The sequence below is a fragment of the Styela clava genome, chromosome 7 (genome assembly GCF_964204865.1).
Source record: "Styela clava chromosome 7, kaStyClav1.hap1.2, whole genome shotgun sequence".
NCBI classification, from domain to species: Eukaryota; Metazoa; Chordata; class Ascidiacea; order Stolidobranchia; family Styelidae; genus Styela; species Styela clava.
This window is the reverse complement of record NC_135256.1, coordinates 11,658,248-11,674,080: the sequence shown is the minus strand read 5'-3', so window position 1 is coordinate 11,674,080 and position 15,833 is coordinate 11,658,248. Positions and strand designations below refer to the sequence as shown.

Sequence of the window (15,833 nt, the reverse complement as noted above, 5' to 3'; positions counted from 1 at the left end):
AAATCCTCCAAAAGGAGGACGTATGGTCACCCTATGAAGTATAGGAAAAAAAATTTTGGGGTCAAAGGTCGGGGAAAGGTCCATATACGTTCCCCGGGCATCCATTTTTTGTTCATGATCAATTAGCAAAAGAAGACAAATGTTCGAGCATTTCGTGGTTTTGCTTGTTGTTTGTCAGTACGGTATTTAGTCCTTTAAAAAATATTTCATATAGCCCAATGGTCATTAATGTATTCCGAGGAGTTTGTTTTCGTAGCAGTAAATAAAATTTATCCCGAAAAGGCTGCGATAGACTTGTCTAAAATGAGCCACCACTATTCACAAACAGCGGGTGGTCAATTGCTTTATCTCAAAGTTATAGTTAGAAACATGTAAACCAGTTTGTACGCGCTAACTTGCGTAAACACTCTCGTGGCAAAGAGTTGTTTTGGGAGGTCAGAGGTCGGAAAAATGCAGGAACAATAAACAAATAGGTCACCTGACTATTTCTGTATTTACATTTGATAAATGATTTAAATAGGAACAATTTGTCGATTCTCTGGCCAGGTGATACTGTAGAATGGGTAGCAAAACCTGAAAACAACCTTTTATTCTTTGGTGTGCTGTAGTATACAATGTATGTATGTTTATTCGTCTCGTAAAGGCAATATAAAAGAATTAGTAATTATAAAAACAGAAAACTGGGACTAGTAATCATGTATATTTCAGTATTTTCTAATTTTGTACTTGTTTGTTTATGTTAGCTTGAATGATATTTGATGTTGGAATATCAAACAATTTTTTTTTTGATTGATCCTTCTAATTTTTTATGTAAGTGGGATCCTTTGTTCAAAATAATCTAAAGCATCGTGTCCACGAAGTTTTGTCATGTCAATATTTCTAACTTGCCATGTAAAGAATAATAAATGCTGAAATGATAAGATTCTTGAATACATCAAGTGTTGTGTTATATCAAAAACTAAAGATTTGGATTTGTTACCGGCTGTTTCATTTTTATACATTGTTTATATCTTAAGTCTGTAAGTAGTCTCGCACATTGAAGGCACTACCATCAAAGGTCATTTTTTGCTGGGCCTATATGTTTTATAACAAATAAATTCCAGAGGGCAATATTTGAAAATTTAAGAAAATTGATGGCATGCTATTGATTGAATTCTAAATATTTGCAAATTTCTAATATTTTATAGGGACTAATCCTAAAAATGACGTCCCATAACAGAAGATATAACTTCAAATATCCGAAGCCTCTTGTTGAGTCTTCTAACAATAGCAGGCTATTGTCTCCAAGAAGACCACAACCATCACCTTCCAAGCGGGAACTAATGATGCAAGAACTTGGATTTGCGGATTTAGATAACGTGACATCAGAAAGCTCGGAAAGTTCTGACATAAGTGATGATGATACCTTATCTACAGTTGCTGGACTCACCAAAGCTGAATATGATATACTTCAGAGAGAACGAGATAACCTTCTATTTAAAAATAAAGAACTTGATAATGAATTAAGATTATGCAAAGGACAATTACATAGAGAGGAAACAAAGCGAAGCCGCCATGTAAAAATTCTGAAAAAAGCTCAAAATGAACTTTTGAAAGATAAAAATCAACTGATTACAAATTTAGAAGATATTGTCTTCGAATGTGAACATAAGATTAAGCAGTTAGAGGATGATTTGAAAGGAAATCCTATTAGACCGACTGTTGATGGATCTGCTCAAGTATCAAACATTCAAAAACTTGTGGATAATATAAAGTCGTTACATGATGAAAAATCTGTTATGCGTGAACAGCTAATTAATCTGGAACAAGAGCTAGATGAAAAGACATCAGAAATGTTGGATTTGAAAGAAAATCAAACGATGAATGGGAACTTCATAATCAAAGACAATCAAAAAACAGATAATGAAAAGGTTGTTGAAAAGTTAAAAAAGACTATCTCTGAATTGGAAAGCGCTTTAAAAGATAAAAATCATGAATTAATTGTTGAAAGAGATAAGACTGAATTGTCCCATAATAAGATAGAAAAATTGGAAAAAACTGTCCGAAAATTGGAAGATGACAAGAAAAAAATTGAGAAGAAAACATGGATGGAAATTGAAGTTTTAAGAAAAGACTTAGAGACGAAAAATGAAAAAATATATGATTTGGAAAATAAACCCCCAGAAATAGTCACAAAAATGATTGAAAAAGTTGTTGAGGTTGAATCATCTGAGCAAAAGAGTGAAATAGGCGAAGCAAAAAACAAAATAACTCAATTGGAAAACTCCCGCAATGATGCTCAACAAAGTCTTCAGAAGGCGAGGAATGAAGTAACACGTTTGAGAGATCAGCTGAGTAAATACCAATTGGAAATGAGTCAGCTCAAATCTGATGCTAATGAAGCTAGTTCTCAATATCTTGATGAACAATCTAAACTGCAAGATGAAATAAGGAGGATTGAAGCAGAACTTTCTTCTGAAAAGAAAAGTCATGATAAATTAAAGAAAAGTGTGACAAAAGAGAAAGAAAAATTTGTAAACTTGGAACAAGAAATGCAAGAACTGAAAGCGTCTTCGAGGAAGAATCGTGATGAAAATATGTTTGAAATTGAGGCTTTGAAAAAGAAAATGCTGCAGCAAAAAGACGATTTAACGAAGGAACTGGAAGAAGGAAATGACACTGCAGAGAAACAAAAACATGAGTTTGATAAAGACATTGAACGATTGGAAAGTAAAGTGTTACGAACTGAGGAGAAATTGAAGAAAGCAAAACACACAATTCAGGAATTAAATACAAAACTAAATGAAAAATCGTCAAAGATTGAGTCCTTGTCAAACGATTTGGAAACCAAAGAAGATTCAGTCACTTCGCTTCAAACTGAATTACATGAGATAAATTCTGTACTGAAAAAAGAACAGCAACAATTATTTTCTGTTCAACAGAAACTCGTTTCTGCTAATGATATGAATGAAAATCTCCAATCACAAATTAATGATCTCAGTGGAGCATCTGATGTGGCAATTGTTGAGTTATCTACACTGAAAAGTGACAAATCAAAACTGGAACATAAGTTGAAACAGATGAATGATATTGTATCAGAATATGAACGAAAATTAAAAGATGCTGACGACAAAGAGGAACAAATGAAGCAACAATGCTATAAACTTGATCAGGAAATTGCAAACGAAAGAAGAGAAACCCAGAGAAAGCTTAATGAATTACAAGAAAATCATGATTCTGTTCTTAATGATATCAAATCGTCTGCAAGTAATGATTTGCACAATGTCAGCACAAAACTTTATAAAGTTCAATGTTCTTTGAGGCATCTGCTTTCTACTGTACATATTTTGGTAAAGGAAAATAATCATATTAAAAAAGAGTGCTCTAAATTTCCATTGATAATTGAGGAAGTAATGAGACACACTGAGAGAAAAATTGGCGATGCTATTGCTGAAATCAGTGAAAACAGCAAAGAATTAATCAGAAGATATAAAAAAGAAATGAACTTGAGAAAGAAATACCATAATGAACTGGTTGAACTGAAAGGTAATATTAGGGTGTTTGTTAGAGTGAGACCAACAATATCCGAGGACGGGTCTGGTAATCAAGCTAAGAATGCTGTAACGTACGATAATGATGATGATGGTATGATATTTGTACATAATTCTCAAAGAGGAAGAAGTCAACTTTTCGAGCTGGATAAAGTTTTCCAACCAACTTCAACTCAACCTGAAGTTTATTCTGAAGTTCGATCATTGGTTACATCATGCATCGACGGGTATCATGTCTGTATTTTTGCATATGGTCAAACTGGCTCTGGTAAGACATACACGATGGAAGGGCCAACATCTGACCCGGGAATCAATCAAAGAGCTCTTAGTGATTTATTTCAAGACATTGAGGAAAGAAAAGGAGAATGGAAATTTGAAGTGTCCGTTTCTTTGGTAGAAATTTACAATGAAACTTTAAAGGATTTACTGAATCTAAAACCAACTACAGAAAAACTGGAAATTAAAATGAACGGCGATGGCGGCTTATATGTTCCTGGATTAACTTGTAAAAAAGTTAAAAACATTGATGACGTGAATGCATTGTTTAAACTTGGGCATACCAATCGAAAAACAGCTTCAACAAATATGAATGAACATAGTTCTCGTTCTCATGCTGTACTTATGGTATATGTGGAGGGTACCAATGAAACGACCGCTGTTAGAAGCTTTGGGAAGCTAAATTTGATAGATTTGGCAGGTTCAGAAAGGGTATCCAAATCTGGTGCTTCTGGTGACCGATTGAAGGAAGCCCAAAATATCAACAAAAGTCTCTCAGCTCTCGGTGATGTAATTCATGCATTGGGAGGAAGACAAACCCACGTTCCATTTAGAAATTCTAAATTGACTTACTTGCTTCAAGATTCACTAAGTAAAGACAGTAAAACATTGATGGTGGTTCAAGTTGCTCCTGTGGAGAAAAATGTGAGTGAGACTTTGTGTTCATTGTCATTTGCTCAAAGAGTAAGAAAGGTGGAATTAGGTCAAGCGAGCAAGAAAACTGAGGAAATAAAGCAAGATGACTCGAGTTCTACTCCCCGGAAAAGCGGAATCCCATCGTCTAAAACTGGCCAGCAATCAAGGAAGAAATTTTAAGCCTGTAATGGTTTTAGTCTTCAATTATTAATCTTTCATTTTATCACAGTAATTGTTCATTATATCATTTGTTTGTATGACCGTTATATATTGTTGGCACATTAAGAAATTTTACATATTCAATACCACCACTATTGAATCATCGTTGCTGTATGTCAATCCTAGCCGACGTCTTATTTTTATTTTACAAAAATAATGCACACTTTGTATATTACAATGCAGTATAGCAGCTTGTGGGATGAATGCACTTTTATTCTGTTTCATTGATTTTTAAATGTTGTTAGTCCTAGTTTGTAGTAACTAGTGAGCTCACTTTTTCAAGAAATATCAACTATTTGAACAATCTTAGTTTTTCAGTGAAAAAATGTCATTGAATTACTGCTATATTTGGCAACAGATGCTTATTATTTTTCCTGTTTTGTTAATAATACTTCATATGCTTGTAAAACAAATTAAATCTATTGTTTGGGTTATTTTTGTATGATTATATATAGACCTATATTTGAGTGAATTGTGTAATAAAATTGCAAGCACTTGATTGCCATAATTCACAAACTTTGTACATCATGTTTCCAATAGTTAAACCACTGCCTATTAGACAGATTTCAAAACGTAACCAAGTATTAGTTTACTTATCAATTTACATTCATATATTTACGCTGAAGTCAACTAAATTGTCATATACTTATTATTCAAAATACCAAATATTATTTTTGTTTTTGCCTACCGTTAGCCTAATTACACAATTTTTTATTTGATTTTACATTTTATTTTTGAGGTATTTTACACATAATTTTTTTAACAACAGTTGCAAGTACAAAAGGGTTATATTATATGGTACAATCATGGTTTATTCATTTACTTAATGTCCAGTATTTTGAGAATCTGTTCAAAATTAAGAATATGTCTGACATATTCTTCAATCATATTATCTATACCTTAGCTTATATCATCCTGTTTGCAATATTTAGTATTCTTTGGTGCTTTTTTTTCTGTAGTGTACACTATTGCACAATTTCCTATTGTTTTATAACATTGCACTTTATATCCACTGAATAGTAGGAATATTTTATGCTCACTTATATCTGCATTGTGTAGTCAAACAATATTATAATTGCAGAGTCTGACTGAACACGTTTTCACCACGGTGCATGCTATTTATCATTATGATACTTCATATATTTCACCAAGTATTATAAACTTTAGGAAGGGAGAAACCCTATCTGTTAAGGTCACAGATTATTTTTCTAATTAAAACCGAAGACAGCATGCATTTTCAGAAACAATATAAGATTCTATTCATTAACTATAAGGCAATTTGAATTTGTTATTTTTTCATACATGCTGTATTTTTGCTTAATAAATAATTTTTTTGGTTCTTTAACTAAAAATTATTTTTTTGTTTGGGGTTCTTGCTTTAAAGTCCTCTTTCTACCATAAATTAAGAAGTTCTGCTCGGACAAATTGGTACTTTATACATTACTGTTTTGCCTCTTCTAATGAAAAAATGTTTAATGAGTATTTGTCTGAGGTATGAGTGCCTATGCCAGAGATGGTGAACCAGTGTGGCCCGCCATGTTTTTGAACACTCCACTGATAAAATAATTTGTAGTAAGGTTATAAAAACTTATTCAACACGCACCGGCGATTATTGAAATAATGCACCACTATGTTTCTCATTGATGTTGACATTCATAAAATCAATTGCCCGTTCATTCGTTTTCTTTATCATTATAAAAGTATAATGCCGGACCTATTCAGTGAAAAAAGGTTTGCCATCCCCAGCTCATGTCATGCTCATAACAGTAGTCCTAACCAAATTATGACAGATTAGGTGCTCAGTATTAGAGTATCAAAATAGTTATATTGTGGCATAACTTAGCATTGCCATGTAGTAATGTTTTTGGTTAGCCGATTTCATTTTTAATAGAAGTTGAATCAGCCTTTACGTGTTGTAATCTTGTAACATTTTTTGTTTGAAATAATGTAGTAACATATGCATTACCTACGTTTTGTTTCTGAAGTAATGCAGTTGAACTATTGGGTTCTGAATTTATGCACTACTGCTTGTATTGTATCCATTATTATACTGATGCTTTTTTAACTAATGCTCTTATTTGATTTCTTTAGTTTTGGAGTTGTTTAAAATATACACAAATTCACATCCCTAGTCTGGTGAACAAAACCTGACTAGGGAGTGTTGTGGATTGATAGGACGATACTTTAAAACATGAAGAATTTTGCGAATTATTTCGTGAAGACTCAACCCCATTTTTGGGGTAGGGGACCCACTACAACTATATGGGAAAAGTTCCAGCGAGTGAAAAAAACACTTCAAGATGCTTATTTCAAAAGTAAGTTTTCTGTTTTTGTTTTCTATTGATAAATGATTGAAAAATACCATATAAAATATAAACTCTTCCCGAGTGTTATAATAAGTAGGTAAAGCAAAATGTTAGTGATGGCTCTTGGGATGGCATCGGCATATCAGCGTATATGAATAAAAATAAACGAGACATTCTCGAACTATGAATGTTATCAGCTTTCATGTTTTATTGGACTGTTAGCTGTACTGTTTATACATAATTGTCTTTTCCAAAATGTATTTCAGCCATCAGGAAGCAAATTCCAGAAAGTACCGCCGAACTGTCTCAGATTGTTGATGTTACAAGTAATGTATCCAGGCAGCAGATTTTGAGGGGATATAAAACCACTATTACTGGTTAGTTTTGTACTTCATTAATACTGAGACAATGGACAATGCAGTAATGCAGTATAGCAGCTTGTGGGATTAATGCACTTTTATTCTGTTTCATTGATTACTTATCGATCTTAAGATCGGTAAGTATATTGATAGGTATTTGTCTGTATGTATGTATGTATGTCTGTCTGTTAGATGCACGCGATATCTCACGAAAGCGAGATTGAATCTGCTCCAGATTTTGCATGTGCATTCATCTTATCTCGGACCAGAAGCCTATTGATTTTGGGCGAATTATGTCGTATAATTAGCGAGTTATCAATCAATTATTGATATAGTGATCTAGATTTTTTTAAAGCGAGAGAATTTTGAAACCCGCCGAGTGTGTGTGTGCGATGCGCAGTGCGCAAGTTACAAGAGCGGATGAATCGAAACTGCAGTTACTGTTTTGGGGGATCCCCTAACTATCGATCGATAAGTCTTCGGTTTCCAACTGATATTCTCGTTTTTAAATGTTGTTAGTGCTAGTTTGTAGTAACTAGTAAGCTCACTTTTTCAAGCAATATCAACCATTTGAACAATCTTAGTTTTTAGGTGAAAAAAAGTCATTGAATTACTGCTATATTTGGCAACGGATGCTTATTATTTTTCCTGTTTCGTTAATAATACTTCATATGCTTGTAAAACAAATTAAATCTTTTGTTTGGGTTATTTTTGTATTATTTTTATATATACCGGTAGATCTATATTTGAGTGAATTGTGTAATAAAATTGCAAGCACTATCGTATAAAATATAAACTGTTCCCGAGTGTTACTGAATAAACCACTATTACTGGTTAGTTTTGTACTTCATTAATACTGAGACAGTGGACTTTTTTTAGCTGTTGTAACTAATCATTGTTTTGATTTTTGAACTACTTGTTAAATTCTATTATATCTGAGTCTGTAAATCTGTGTTGTTTTACCAGGATATGCCGCAAGAATACAACAGCAAATGTCAGTTAGAGGTAGGATGATGAATGGAAGAGTAGGTCCCTTCAACAGGGATTTTCTCTGGCGTCGTCTCCGTACTGGTCACCTGTTTGGATTTGCAGCTTTATTTCTAGCTCATGAAGAAACTATGGAGGAAGAGAATGCCTTTCATAAAAGGATGGATGATTTGACAAGATTGTGTGCTGGAATTAAGGTGTATTTCATGTTATATAGCATTAATTGGGGATGTGTTTTATAATTAATTTTCAAATAACTTTTGGAGTTTTGTGTGTTTTTGATCATATTTTTTCATGAGTTTAGGAGTTTATTTGTGATCTTATTTTCACATAAGTTTGAAAATTCCTCTTTTTATAATTTCACTTCTTGGAAGTTTTTTGTGTGCTTATTTTCACACAAGTATAATATTTTCACATAGTTTTGTTTGTTTGGGATCACATTTTCATTTGAGTTTTGTGCTTTTATGATCCTAATTACACAAGTTCATGTTCATAGTTTTCATTCATTAATGATTAATAGAAACATCGTTAAGGTGTGGTAAGAACTGAAATTGGTTTGTTTGTCAAAAAATCTTATTTTTTTTTTTCGTTGTCTTCTGTTATCTAACATATACTTTATATGTTCGCAGGATATCTTTGCAGACTGTAAATACCAGGATGAAAATATCAGATTGTTGCCAAAATTAAGCGGAAGGATAAGTGATTTCAAACTTGGAAAATGTATTGCAGTCGGCTGTAATGGAGCAGTTTATGAAGCAGAGGTTATTGATTGATGAACAATTCAGAATAATTCTCCTCCGGAAAATAATCATTTTGACCATTTGAGGTCTCGCAGAGTCACAGTATGACCAAACAGGCCCTGATGTCATTTTCAAAACTTGTAAAATGATCTGTAAACTAGTTATTCTGTTTTATCATAGAATACCGGGATTTTCAAATTTAAACTCCTTGAATAGGGGCTAGACATGACCCATTTAGGAATATGTGGCAAAATATTGTCTTACAAAATATTTCGGGATAGTAAATTAATCTGGTTATGGCAGTTTCTGTAATGTGCGATATAATATACCGTACTAATGGTTTTCACTAACTTGGGCGTTCAGCTACTCAAAAATAAATATAACAGCTCTTGTATATGAAGATCTTGAAAATTATTATGCAGGTTAATGATGTTTCTGAGAATGTAATCCGTGATGACAAAAATAATACACCCACAAGTATCAAGAAAACTTCAAATATCAGAAAATCGAAGCAACAAGTTAAGAAAACAAGTAAGTGGAAACATTTTTTAGTCCGGTATCATATAATAAAAAGGTTGAGATAGGATGTTAATACCTATCCTGGCTGAGTGGAAAGCCAATAAAATAGCAAATAGGTTCTCGAAGTGCTCAATCTCTGTGAGAAAAACCAGAAATTTATTGTGGGCTCTGTAAATAATAGTCAACCTCTTTACCGGCTTCATAAGTTTGTTAACGTTTCATATCAATGATCGTAATGTAGGAAAATATAACTGACTAGTAGTCAGCCATGTTTTAAAAATGAAAAAAAAATCTCCAACAATCTTTATAATATTATGCAGAATCAAAGAAGGAATTTGCTGTGAAGATGATTTTTAATTATGATTCGTCCGATTCTCAAAGGATTTTCAGACAAACAAGATCAGAATTAATTACCTGTGGGAGAGGTGCACTTGCCAGCCTGTCAAAAGATTGGCAAAACGGGTACTCTACTAAAATTTTCATTCTTTCTTTCTCTCAAATTGTTTCTAATTATAGCATTATAGCAATAATGTGCTTTTTCCTGATTCAATGATTTTATCTACTTTCTATTGCTTTAATGATTAAAAATCAAGTTTATCTGGCTCATGACCATGAATACAGTTTCGGAACAATAAATTTAATAATTTAAATTGCAGTACAAATTAAAAACTATAGTGTACTTAGTACTAGTTAGCATAGTGGGCAGTAGGGGAGTTATTTTTTTTCCTCTATTCCTTTTGTTAACAATGCTTATTCGTGTCTTTATTTTTGAACAATCTGCCACTGACATCTAATGATATGTAAGGAGCTACTATCTTGGCTTCTTGGGACTGGAATTTTTCTGGTTTGTCATTACCTACCCAATTTATTACACCCCAGATGAGATAGGGATTACAGTTGATCTAACGCTTTAACTGCGATACCATCGCAACCACAAGTTATCTTTGTTTTTACAAGATTTCTCCTGAATTTGTTATAAGGCATGGGCATTTCGCATTGAATATTCAAATCAAATAGTATATTATTTGAATCAGTTCAGACGAAAGTTTTGAATTGTCGCCATCTTGTTTTGTTTTTGTTGACTGAAGATGAACGGAAGGTTGAATCCCGCTGGTATTTTTATTGGAGCCATATTTTTTTAATGCAATTCTGACATATGACGCTTTTTCCCCAGTGAGTTATGGATGAAACTTGTTCTCATATCATGTGTGAACTCTCAGCGAACTCTTGGGATCTTTGATTTCAGTAATTAATGTGTCTGAAGGACACATTACAATAAAAAGTCACATAAAATCACATATCTTCAATTATTCGAGATTCGATTCGAAAAAAATATTCCATTTGATTCTGAAATTATCAGATATTCAAAAATGCCCAGCCCTAGTTATAAATTAATAAATCTGTATCCAGTAAGAAGTAAGTAGTTATCTTATGGGATTATTTCTTAGCAATCGTGCAAGGATGAAACGTCTTCCATCACATCCTAACATCATGGCAGTGCATCAGGCTATCATTGATAAGGTTCCTGAGCATTCAGAATTCAGAACTAGGCATCCCTCTTCTTTAGCATGGCCTGTTGGATTTGGCAGAACATCAACAATGTTTTTGATCATGAAAAGGTAATTTCTTTTGTTTCGGAGGAAACTGTATGATAAATATTGTTGCCAAAGTGTCGTTTTACTAAATTGTTGTTTTTGTTCTTGTTGGCGTTGTTTTCATAGAAAATGTGAAAAATTGCTTTTCCTCGAAACTATTGGAACAATCTGTTTAAATTTTCTATACTCGTAGATGAAATAACTTTTTTTTTTAATTTTTACTTATGGTACCAATATTTATCTGAAATTTGGCTTCTTTTAAAACTCATATTTATTAAATTGTTCTAACATTTGGCTAGAATTTTGCTGACATTGTGTTGGCCATATATTTCATTTGACATTCATGCCCATACATTTGAGCATCACTCTATTGTTTCACAGTGAGATTTTGCTATCTTAAATAGTTTTATACCATTTGTAAATTTTTTATTCTACATTTGAGCATCACTCTATTGTTTCACAGTGAGATTTTGCTATCTTAAATAGTTTTATACCATTTGTAAATTTTTTATTCTACATTTGAGCATCACTCTATTGTTTCACAGTGAGATTTTGCTATCTTAAATAGTTTTTTACCATTTGTAAATTTTTTATTCTTTGGTTTATATAAATAATACCATAAAATCACTAATAATAGTGTTTTATTAACCTTGACCCAAAATATCATACTAGACAGAAAATAATCATAACAATTATATGTCATTATGGGTTTGTTCAGATAAATTGCTAGTTGCCCTTTCATTATTTCGTTGCTTGGTGCTTTGCCTTATTGAAAATCTTCTTTCAGATATGAATGTACATTGGAGGAATATTTGAACAAAACGTCTCTGTCATTTCAAACAAAGTATCTACTGGCTTTGCAGCTGTTGCAAGGAATATCACATTTGGAAAGAAATAATGTTGCTCATCGTGATCTAAAATCAAATAACATCTTAGTTGAACACGATTTAAGTAAGTAAATGGAAGATTACTAATTTTGATTTTGCAAAGTTTCTCCGTATGATTTACGATTATGCAAGTTTATACACATCAAAGTCCTAGTTTATTGAATACGCCAACTGGAATCAACAGCTTTTATTTTCGTTAATTGATTGTCTTTGTTACAATGTATTGTATTTGCCTAAATATATAAATACTGTTCATGTCATCTGTTATTTATCTGGGAAAGAGTGCATACAATTTCACAACTTTATAAATTTCAGTATCATATTAATTTACAAAATGATTATGCATCATAGCTATCTGTAACAAACTGGATATTTATGTTTATTTTAATGAATTTAATCGTTGTAAGGTAGTGTGCAATCACTTGAAAGTAGAGGAGACAGATATGTCAGCAAAGTTATTGACAAAACGGAACTGCCAAGAGGAACTGAAATTATATGTGTTCATTGTGGTACACTACGCGCTAGCAAATACTAATATACTGTATGTTATAGAAAATAAAAATGTGAATAACAGGTAAACTATATAATAACAGAGTATTTAAAACAAGCATATTTATTGTATAGATCGTCTTCCAAGATTGGTCATTGGTGATTTTGGCTGCAGTTATGTACCTGAGTTGAAAGAAGATATGATATTTCCCTTCCCATCTTCAGAGTATGACATCAGAGATGGAAATCCATATGTACAACCACCAGAGGTATTTTCATAATTCTCTAAATTTGTTCATAAGACCATGAAATATTAACATATTGAAGAGCAAACACATAGGTAGTGTACCGACATACTCAAAATCAAAATTCAATCAAAACTTCAAAAATGGCACACACAAAAAGTGAGATTACACTGCACCTAGATTTTGCAGGACTATTAACACTTAGCACGCATTATAACGCCGCTTTGTAGTTTCCATGAAGGGGTTACGCCGACAGAAAAACATCGAATTCTCATTCAGACTGTCAAAAATACCTTCGTTTGGGAACGACTGGTTTAGTCAGCGTTTCGAAGGTCTATACCAGGGGTGGGCAGGGCTTTTGGACCAGGGGCTAAAAATTTCGCTCACATAGATTGGGGGGCCCTTTAAGTGTGACGTAAAAAGTTACCGTACATATTACGAACAATATTTACAAAAGCAAAAGCGGAAAACAATAAGCCTCGTGCCAAAACTAAATTTAATCACAACCTCAACAAATTCCTTAAGCTTTTTTTTTAGCTGGAACATCAAAATTTGGTTGTCGCAGTATCAGGCGGGCCAAATTGAATTATCCAAGTGGTCCGAATTTGGCCCGCATGCTGTAGTTTGCCCATGTCAGATCTATACAGACAAAATTTATCAGGACAGTGAATAGAAAAAAAAATGTTGTATATATACAACTAGGTGGAGTTAAGTATAATTAAGTTAATAGTTGATGAAAATTATGTTTTATCAAGTTTTTAATTTTCAGATTTCCAAATGCCAGCCTGGCTCTACATCCGTGTTAGATTATAGAAAATCAGATGCATGGGCTGCTGGACTATTGTTATGTGAGATATTTGGGATAGAAAGTAAGGATATAAATATTTGAAATTTCGTCATTTTTCTAATTACCGGTACTTGCCTAATTCAAATCAATTTTTGTTGATATTAGGGAACAACCTATACGATGAAATTGCGGTAAATGATGACGACAGAAGAATCTTGTTTATGAAAGAATTGATACAAATGATGTTAATGGAAAACCCTAAGGAGGTAACCTGATATACAGATAGTAGACTAGAGAAATACTTGATACCCGTACAAGGACTGGTTGCTCGAAGTTTAGTTTAGATTTGAAATTTATTATTTCGATACTTCGTGTATAAAGGGCAGTAGGGAATGGAAATGATTATAAATGTTCATAAATTTACAAAATTTGGTGCTCCCGAAGTATGCGAACCAAGATGGCGGACATCGGATTGTAACATGTGTACTAGGTTAGGGTTAGGCGATAATTTTTTTCCAATTTTCCTTATTTTAGCCCTATTATCAGCTCGAAGACTAGCCAAGAGCCTCCCGTAGTATTTATACCTAAAATTATGGCCTAACCCTAACCTAGTACACATATTACATTCCGATGTCCGCCATCTTGGTTCGCATACTTCGGGAGCCCCCAAAATTTTTATTTTGTCAATCTTGTTTTTAACAGAGAATGTCTTGCACAGTTGCTGCCAGTGTTCTCCATCTGGAATTGTTTGGACCTATCTTTGAGGTTTGTTTTGGTTTTTCGAATCTTTTCATTCTAGATCAAAATTTATACAATATATTAGGTGGACCATTCTCCTACGATTGTAGACGAGGAGCTTTCTTCGATATGGTTGAACTTTCCAAGTCAATTATGAAATTCAAAGACTGTGTGTACATAATTTTAGCTATAGAAGTGATGTGACAACAAGAATTTGTTAAATGAACATCATATACACTGTCACCTGTTAGCAATCTTTTCTTGACTAGCTTGTCTATCCCATTTATCGTGATCCTCTGTGCATCATTGACGTGTTTTGTCGGTTCTTAGTTTGGTTTACAGGTCCGGCACTATGATAGACCAATTAAGTACTAAACTGTTCATTCTAATTGGCAGTTTCTTTATATTCGTATTAGTTTGATAACAATGAAATATTTGAATTCTAACATGTATTTGTTAGTGATATTTTCCTTCCATTTCAGACAATGAATGAAAAGAATAGTGAGAATTCACAACATCATTCTAACTCAGGATTTGAAGTCGCCATCACAGACTGGTTGCTTCTGCATGCATCTGAAACATTTGCATACAGATCTACAAAATGGGGAAAAAATTCTATCATTTGTGATGTTTTTATGAATTATCTTTCTTCTCTCTCACTTGATGGTGTCCGTTCGGCTTTCACTGCATGGCAATCTTTGCATACATACTGAGCTCTTGGCTTATCTAACTTTCTGTACATATATATTTTCTCTTCGCTTCTTTCTTGTATATAAGTTTGGTCATTTTATGGATTTGTTAGCAGTTTACATTAATTGTGTTTGTGGTAATTATGCCTGGTGGTATTTTACTCTATGCCGACTAAACTAAACAATGGAAATAAATCACAATCTACATATACCGGTATGTGTAGTATGTAAGCAAGGCTCGCTTGTTCAGCTATACAAACAGGAGCAAACAACAACCTTGCTCAGTTTTCTTTTTCAATTTTCACTAAGTTTTTCTTAAAAGTGTTTATTCATATGATAAATACAACATGATGACTTCTCTTAAACAACAACAAAGAGCTAACAATATAGAGTGGTGAATACAATTCCCTGATGTGAAAAGAAAAGATGAGTATTAATATAATGGACCTTAAAACCTTGGCATCGCCACAGTTTAGTCGGCCTAAGTAGTCTAGTCTAAACTTAACTGATAACTAGAGTCTTCTTGATGCTGTAATCTAGGATCACCAGTGTTTCGGGGAAGTCTGTTTGACATCCGGGCTTCGAAACATGTGCTATTTAATGAACCAGACTTGTACTATCAATAGGTCTAGCCCACAATTGGCAACTTGCGGCTCTTTGTTCTCACAGTTTTGGCTCCCGATAATCAAAGTGGTTACAGCAGTTTTTTTTTGTTAGAAGCCGGGGGCATTCAATAAAAAGAGAGGCATAAAAGCAAATACTTTTCACCAATTACATATCACAGCGGTTCACTAAGTATAATAGGTGAACAGTAAAAATGGTTCACATTTA

General features: G+C 33.1%; 2 protein-coding genes across 2 annotated transcripts; both read left to right on the top strand.

The window, feature by feature from the left end:
* The first annotated feature begins 471 nt into the window (after window positions 1–471).
* On the top strand, window positions 472–6,752 carry LOC120328958 (uncharacterized). The gene is made up of 2 exons (XM_039395552.2): window positions 472–616; window positions 1,188–6,752. The coding sequence occupies exon 2, from the start codon at window positions 1,203–1,205 to the stop codon at window positions 4,620–4,622; it is 3,420 nt and encodes a 1,139-aa protein (XP_039251486.2). The 5' UTR covers window positions 472–616; window positions 1,188–1,202; the 3' UTR covers window positions 4,623–6,752.
* LOC120328965 (serine/threonine-protein kinase PINK1, mitochondrial-like) lies at window positions 6,745–15,211 on the top strand. Its single transcript, XM_078114164.1, has 13 exons — window positions 6,745–6,976; window positions 7,234–7,344; window positions 8,293–8,510; window positions 8,943–9,074; window positions 9,476–9,584; window positions 9,893–10,034; window positions 11,021–11,191; window positions 11,955–12,118; window positions 12,679–12,812; window positions 13,558–13,657; window positions 13,741–13,841; window positions 14,278–14,340; window positions 14,796–15,211. Exons 1-13 carry the CDS (start codon window positions 6,853–6,855, stop codon window positions 15,024–15,026), a joined length of 1,800 nt encoding a protein of 599 aa, XP_077970290.1. The 5' UTR covers window positions 6,745–6,852; the 3' UTR covers window positions 15,027–15,211.
* The last annotated feature ends 622 nt before the right edge of the window (window positions 15,212–15,833 follow it).